Source organism: Lycium ferocissimum, unplaced genomic scaffold (assembly GCF_029784015.1).
Source record: "Lycium ferocissimum isolate CSIRO_LF1 unplaced genomic scaffold, AGI_CSIRO_Lferr_CH_V1 ctg4069, whole genome shotgun sequence".
NCBI classification, from domain to species: Eukaryota; Viridiplantae; Streptophyta; class Magnoliopsida; order Solanales; family Solanaceae; genus Lycium; species Lycium ferocissimum.
The window spans coordinates 8739-17090 of NW_026725555.1; the positions used below are offsets into that span (position 1 = coordinate 8739).

At 33.7% G+C, this 8352-nt stretch overlaps 1 protein-coding gene across 1 annotated transcript; it reads left to right on the forward strand.

Moving 5' to 3' along the window:
- Window positions 1–234: 234 nt before the first annotated feature.
- LOC132044248 (protein DETOXIFICATION 33) lies at window positions 235–7873 on the forward strand. Its single transcript, XM_059434739.1, has 9 exons — window positions 235–752; window positions 2212–2407; window positions 4402–4747; window positions 5421–5507; window positions 6201–6257; window positions 6446–6684; window positions 6822–6940; window positions 7025–7111; window positions 7441–7873. Exons 1-9 carry the CDS (start codon window positions 501–503, stop codon window positions 7495–7497), a joined length of 1440 nt encoding a protein of 479 aa, XP_059290722.1. The 5' UTR covers window positions 235–500; the 3' UTR covers window positions 7498–7873.
- Window positions 7874–8352: the final 479 nt, after the last annotated feature.

Here is an 8352-nt window from a genome sequence, read left to right on the forward strand (position 1 = left end):
TATTTTTCTTTTTAAGTCTATTCTAAAATGAGTATTTCTTTTTACATTTAATAAATTTTTCAATTTCAAAATTTTACATGGCAAGATTAGAACACAAGATTTAAAGAATTACACATATCTTTAATTTAGGACCATAAAATTTAAAAATTTCTCTTTATTTTTTAAATTTCATATCTAGTAAAATTAAGACACTTACGATGGGAGAGATGGAGTATTAATTTGAACAATCTCGGCAATTCTGTCCACAAAAAAACACAACGTGCGTACGTCTCCATTCGATACTACCTAACCCACTGCAACTACTTCTTGTTCTTCTCCTCCTTTTCCTGAGCTTATCATTTAGCACGCAAGCAGAGTTAGGGGTACATCCAATTGAATAGAAGACCATTTTCACATATACCATTGATATATGTGTGTAAGACTCTGAACCCATATTTACGAAGAATTTAAGTTTAAATCTTGGATCCCTCTATGCCTGCAGCGATAATTTCCGAGTACTGATGATGACTAGCAACAGCGCTGAGCCCCTTCTTGATAATCATCATGAAGAAAAAGAGGTTGGATTTGTTAAAGAATTTGGTGGAGAGTCAAAGAGGCTATGGGAGTTGGCTGGTCCAGCCATTTTCACTTCGATATGTCAGTATTCACTTGGTGCACTCACTCAGACTTTTGCTGGTCAAGTTGGTGAGCTTGAACTTGCTGCTGTCTCTATTGAAAACTCTGTTATTGCCGGCCTTGCTTTTGGTGTCATGGTAACCTTATCTCTTTCTATTTCCATTCCACTCTTTACTTTCAAACTTGTTACAAGTAATGTGCATTCCATAACAAAAATGATTTGGTAATGTGCAAATTATCATAACTGACTTGTTATAGTATTTAAAATTACGAAATCAATATTCAGATAGTGACATACGCTACTACAGAATTACTATTTTCCTACTAATTTCCCACGGAAAAATGTTTATTTTCACTGGTAAATCAGTAAGAAAAATTAGGAAGTTTCCCAGCGTTTTAATGAGAACCCGTTTCCCAACATATATATTTTTAGTGAGCTGGTTAGGTAGGAATGAGGTGAGAAAATCGTGTTCTATACTATAAATTTCTCACTTATTGTCGGTGGAAAAAATCTCTGTTTCTAATTGTAATAGTTAATTGATTGATTATTTCATCCAAAATACAAGATACAGTGACCACTCAAATTCATTATGTCTGGCGGCCTTATTTATATTAAATTACGTGAACTATTTTATTTATAAGTGTAAATAATTGAAGAAGGGGGAACTTTATTTATTCATTTTTAACATGCAATATTGTACACGAATCAATAGCATCCAATCTTTCATAAAAAGGAACAGACATGATCACTTTGTTTCTTTTGGCTTGAAGTTTATAATGCTGATTTCGTTTTGCTAGATTAACGCTAATAAGATTTTAGCTGTGTAAATTTGACTACTCTAGTTGTCTTTTTTGTTAATTCTCAGTGTGTATCCAAGTCTAATTTTTTTTAACATCCAAGTCAATTTTCTCCCCTCCTTGGTATTCGCTTTATTGTGTTTCATGTATATTCAATTTACCCGCTGTTGTAGTGGACCTATTTCTCGATTATTATATATTTTGTGATTTTAGGGTCTGTTTGGAAAGCCACCTGGTAATTGGAATTGGTGTAATTACTAGGGTGGTAATTACACAGCCTAATAATTATGCAGTCTAGTAATTATGAAGACCTATTTGTTTGTCATATCATAATTACAATGTAATTACAAGCGTAATGTTTGGTTGCACAAGTCTAATTACACAGTTTGTTTAAATTTTAAAAATAAATATCAAAAATTAAAAGTTAATATTTGACAAATATGTACCTTTTTAAATGATATTAAATTAGGTATTTCAGATACATGTTATTTCTTAAAAAAAATATTAATTAATAATCATATATTTGTAACTAATATTGTAAAAATAATTGTTATATATTTCTCAAATTAAAAATGTTTTAATTTAATTAATTATAAAAACTAAAAGCATACATTTTGTAAGAATCATTGACGACATGTTAGAGAAAAGATTAATATCTATAAATATAAGTCTGATATTTAATTTGAGACTTATGAGTTGTATACTCCTAGACTAGATATGTTTATTTATTTGACAGTAAAAAACATAGATGAATGTTGAATAATTTGCATACGAATGGGTAATGTTTGTGAATGGCAGCTGGGAATGGGAAGTGCATTGGAGACATTATGCGGACAAGCATTTGGTGCAGGACAAGTGAGGATGCTGGGAATATACATGCAAAGATCATGGATCATTTTGCTCACCACTGCTTGTGTTTTGGTCCCTATTTATGTCGTCTCCCCTGCTATTCTCCTTTTCGCTGGTCAAACCACTCGCATCTCTAATGCTGCTGGTCAGTTCCATACTAAATCCCAACATTCCTTTCTGATAGTTGTCACTCTCTTTTTAATCTTTTCTTTTATTTTGTTAAATGCAAACTATCGGTGTGTTTTGTATGAAGTAAATGTTTTTCACGGGGAATATTTTCCTGGTAAATAAGTGGGATATCTTATTTATTTCTGTTGTTGGGTAAATTAGCAGAAAAAGTGTCTCAAAAGCATTAATAACATCTAGAGAGGGTGTTGGGTTTGAAAGTGGTGTATATGGAAAATTGTAAAAACTTATTCATACCGGGTGTTTACACCAAATCAATGCAATTTATCATGATCAAGTGATTTAATGAAGTGAATATATACATTAATTAATCATGGTTAAGTTATAGTTATATATACTGAAGCACGTGACATACATCGATTGATTTGGTGTAAACAACTGATGCCGGAAAGTTTTTACCATGGGAAATGGAAGAGATCAAAATGGAGGAAAATGACAAATTCAAAAATGGAGGAAAATGAAAAGCTCTTTTGCCTCGTTGGTGAGGGAAAACAAGACCAGTGTGCTTGTATATAGAAGCACTTCTTCTAACTCTTAAAGAGTTGAGAAGAGAGACTCCCTCGTGTTTTCATCATCGCTCGCTCAAATTCGGATTCAGATTTGGTCAAATGATTGATTGATATATTTTTTGGACAACAAATTTTTCGTCAATATTTTATGAACGGTTTATGAGCATTTCCGTAACAGTAATTTTAATTTCCCCTCCGATTTTATTTTCCCATTTTACTTTTTAATTTTGCATAAATAACCGTTTTCGTAACAACCATATTTCCGCGAAAAGCCATCTAGAAGAGCTACATCTCTTTGGTTGAACCAACCTTCTGGCTATAAATATTTGGTCGTTCCTCATATTTTTCTGTACGAAAATTCTGAAATACTCTCCTTCTTTCTGCATATTTTGCTTTCTGCATCAAAAAGTAAGTTCGAACTGTGATTCAACCGATCTTTGAGTTCGCTGAACACTGGTAGTTGGGTTAAGTTCTAGGAGAAAATAATCCATTTATTATATATACTAGGAGGGGATTACGCTACTTAAGGAAACACTGTGAAGTCAGTGGGCTCGGATTAATTTTTTCTTTACTCTCATTTTGTTTTTACGTAGTTTTTATTTTCACGATATATTTTCGGATACATAAAGACAACAGAGGGTACGAATGTCGGGGGGTGGAGGTGGGGACTCTACAGGTTTGGTGGGATTGGGTGTGTTGGAGGATGGGGATGAATGAAATGTCACTCGTGGAACTTGGTTTTCGTTAATTTCACTAGAGAAGTTATTTTCCTCAATTTTAAAGTACTTTTTTTCCTAGAGAAAATAATTTTAAAATTTTTTGACAAACCAATATGGGAAAATTGAAAAACATTTTCTGAAAAAATGTCTCCTCCATACTGAACACACCCTAGGAGTTGGTACATATTCATACATTCTTGCGTGCCGCGCATATATATTCTAAAAGAAAAAATTTAGCAGCTCATTCGAAAACAAAGCACAGAAATGGTCCCGTGTGAAAAAATTTGGGAAGTTGTCCCACTATTTGTGGGAACAAGAGACTTTGGTTCCAGAGAAAATGAAACCTTTTAAATTAAGGACTTGTGTGATTTTAAGAGTAAGTTATGGAGAGATTAGAATGCATATACAAATAACGTGTTTACGTTTTAAACAATATGCGGCTGATTTTTGCTGTTGTGATTTAGGAGGGGTTAGTTTTTTCATTTCAGTTGTTTAAATCCATGTCTTACTAACATCCGCATTCATGTTCCACATTCTATTATTCATAAATACTAACATCCGCATTCGTATTCCACATTCTATCATTCATAAAGTAATACATAAAAACCTATCCAACCTATGCTGGTACGCAACAAATTATAAATGTAAGAGTAGGATGCGCTTTATGCAGAAAGAGTTTATGACATCGAATAATTAATGCTTGCAACTTATTCGATCTACTGCAGGAAAATTTGCTTTATGGATGATACCACAGTTGTTTGCTTATGCGATGAACTTTCCAATTCAGAAATTCTTACAAGCTCAGAGGAAAGTGTTAGTGATGGCATGGATATCTGCTGGAGTTCTAGTGCTTCATGTCCTTTTTAGCTGGTTATTTATACTGAAACTTAAATGGGGTTTAGTTGGAGCAGCTGTTACTCTCAATACGTCATGGTGGCTCATAGTAATTCTGCAGCTGCTCTACATCTTTGTCACCAAATCTGATGGAGCTTGGACTGGATTCTCATCCTTGGCTTTTCAAGACTTGTTTGGCTTTGTCAAGCTTTCGTTGGCCTCTGCTGTCATGTTGTGGTAACTCCCCCATAAAAAATCATAGCTTCAATACGCTGACACTGAAAATCTTTTATACTATCAGGTCATTTAAGAGGTAACTACGAATAATCACCATAATAAGTGGAATCATTAACTTCAAAATAGAGTTTTACTTCTACATAATGACTGTGTAAAAGCATTTTTACTCTAGTAGGTCACTAAAAGGTACTTCCTCTGTCTTAATATGTTTGTCGTCCTTACTAAAAATATTTGTCTCAAAATACTTAGCATTTCTTTAAACGACGATAAAATTAAGTTGCTTTTTTCCCATTTTACCCTTTGTATTAATTACAGCATATAAGGAGGAGTACATCATTGATGGAGTTTGCATAGATATATTATAAATATTCATTGAGGATAGATAACATTGTGAAATATATTAAGAGGGTAAAATTGTCAAAATGCTATCCTTATTAATGCTTTCTTAAGGGGCATGTAAATGAAAAACACGACAACTATTTTTGAGACGGAGGGAGTAATTGCAGATAATTGTCCGTAACAAGCTTAATTGGAAAAATAAGGCAAGTAACTTCCTGTAGCAGGATAAATTTCACTTCGTAACTGTTAGCGTATATAAGTTAAATCCATAAATAGAATTTCGTCTAAAAAATTGGATTTCTTGATTCGGATAATTGTTTATGGTCTATTGCAGCTTGGAGTTCTGGTATTTGATGATACTGATCATAATCACAGGTCTTTTACCAAACCCATTGGTGCCAGTTGATGCTATGTCTATCTGGTATATTCTCCTCCACTCTTTTCTATGGTAAATATGTATGTCCATTCCATGCACTAAGCCTTTATTGAATCTGCTGGTTTCTACAGCTGTCTTTACTTTTCAGTTATTGACTAATTATAACTTCAATAAGAATGTTACAGGCCATTAATCTTGATACAGAAGCCAAATCTTGAGCATTAATAGAAAACTAATGTTTGATGTTAGCATTCTGGCGTCTTTCCAAACTAGCTAATTCATGTTGTGTTCAATCTATGGGCTATGGCCTTCAAATACAAAGTTGTAACAAAAGATTAGTGCATTGAGCTGATTTAGAAGTCTAAAATAGTGTAGAACAAACTGAAGTTTTTGCCATAAATTCTCCTATGCTGAAGAGGATTAACTAAAATATTGATGAATCCATATTCTGAAGACAAACGAGTCTATTATTTTTCATTGGACTGATGGAGAATAGCTTTTTTATGTTTCTACACATCATTTTAGTTTTTGCCATAAATTGTCCTATGCTGAAGAGGATTATAACTAAAATATTGATGAATCCATATTCTAAAGACAAACGAGTCTATTATTTTCATTGGACTGATGGAGAATAGCTTTTTTATGTTTCCGCACATCATTTTCTTCCTCATTGTACACAAATTATGAGATTATGGAGGATAAGTGCATCTGCTAACAGAAGTCCCTAATTTTTTTCAGCATGAACATTAGCGGATGGCAGGCCATGATTTCTATAGGATTTAATGCTGCCATCAGGTAATACTCTGTTCCATATCAGAGTGAAATCACAGTAGTGTAAATATTTATACTGCACATGGATGTTTGCTGATAGAGTTATGCGGTCTTCCCATCACTGTTCCCCTTGACTTTGTAATATACATTCTTTGAGAACTATTACAAAGTCTCAATGATACATTCTTTCTTTGACAAACCTTTGATTGTAGCGTGAGAGTATCTAATGAACTTGGGGCTGGCAATGCACGTCTGGCAAAATTTTCAGTGATTGTAGTCTCCTTAACATCAACTGTCATAGGAGCAACTTGCATGATTGTCGTGCTAGCAACAAGAGACTATTTTCCGTACCTTTTCACCAACAGCGAAGCAGTTGCTAATGAGACGAAGAAGCTGGCAATGTTGCTCGCTTGGACAGTTCTATTAAACAGCCTTCAGCCTGTCTTATCCGGTAAGTATGTTAAACCATGCTCCTCAGCCATGGTTAATTCAAATCATGTCATTAGCCAAGAAGATAACATGGTGCAAAAGAGATATCATTTTTGATAAAGAGTTTCTGATTCCCTCTCTTGTTTCTGTTTTAAAAAGGTGTTGCTGTTGGAGCTGGATGGCAGGCTCTTGTTGCATACATTAACATTGCATGCTACTATATTGTCGGTTTGCCGGCTGGAGTACTTTTGGGCTTCAAATTGGATTTGGGAGCTATGGTAAATTTCTACAAGCAGTCAGACAAACATATATAACTGTTGATATTATCCAACTAGTATAATGTTGGTTTAAATTGCTTCCAGGGAATATGGGGTGGAATGATTGGAGGCATCTGTTTGCAGACCATTATCTTAATAGCTATTACAGCAATGACAAACTGGGAGAAAGAGGTCAGCTTTTTATTCTTTAACATGCTGTGTGTAATTTATTCCTATCCTTCAAACAGTAGCGGAATTCGGGGATTAAAAGAAATGCAAGGGCACGCCTAGCCATCAAACTTGCAATCTAAGTTAATTTTTGAGCCACCATTAAACACTAGAAGCTTCCCCTATATGAATTGGATTCAGCAATTTATATACAAAAAAGATTGTTTTTATCCTAATTGTCCCTTCAGACCATGTAGTTCCAGCTCCGCCTTTGCATTCAACGATTCTTCAGTTCATTAAAGCTATTACTAATGTTTACCATGAATTCACACCTTAGTCTGACAATTTCGCAGGCCAGCCTAGCTGTAACTCGTGTAAAGCAATGGGGAGGAGCGGCTGCAAGTGACTAATATGATCCTGCGGCTCTATTGTTTTTGTGGCATCCATTTTATCATCTCTTGATTAAGAGATCAGAGAGGATTCTGGTTGGCCGAGTAATAAAAAGTACTATTGCTGTTAGCATGATGGACATGATATTGTGAATATTGGAAACGTAAATAGAGATACTCTAGATATATGAAAATATACTTAGAGATATTTTATATTTATTGTAGAATATTGTGTAGCATTTAACTTGAGAATATTACGTAGAATATTTGGTAGGATTTACATTAAGAGTAGAATATTTGGCGTCCTTTTATCTCTTATTCCTCTTGTGTATAAATACCTATGTAGTCTGATGTATTTGATCAACAAATTGATATAGTCATTCTTCAGTTTCTCTCTTGTTTTTCTCTGTTCCTGACATGGTATCGGAGACTTCTCGCTTTGATTCATAGAGTCATTGGTCTGTGGTTACTTTCAATTTTTTTTTTGAAAGTTTTTTTTCTTGTTGGTCAACAGTTATTCCTAAACGCTCTTGGTCTCGGTTATTCAAGCTATTTTATTCGTATCATTGTATTTTTTGATTTTCGGTATTCAAAAACATGACTTCACATCAATTTGAGTCATTTAATGTTTTGTTTTGTTTTGTTTTTTTTTTTTTTTTTTTTTTATAAGCAAAGCCACCAAAAAGGTAGAAATTTATTGATAAAGAAAATTATGTACATATCAATCCAAAAGTGATTGATCAAATAAAGAAAACAACAACAGAAAAGAAAATCAGCAAGTGGAAAATGGAAATATAGATTTAGTTTGAAACAGAACTAAGAATCCAAGGGCCTTGACTTGATAACATCTATCACACCTTCAAAGTCTCATATGTG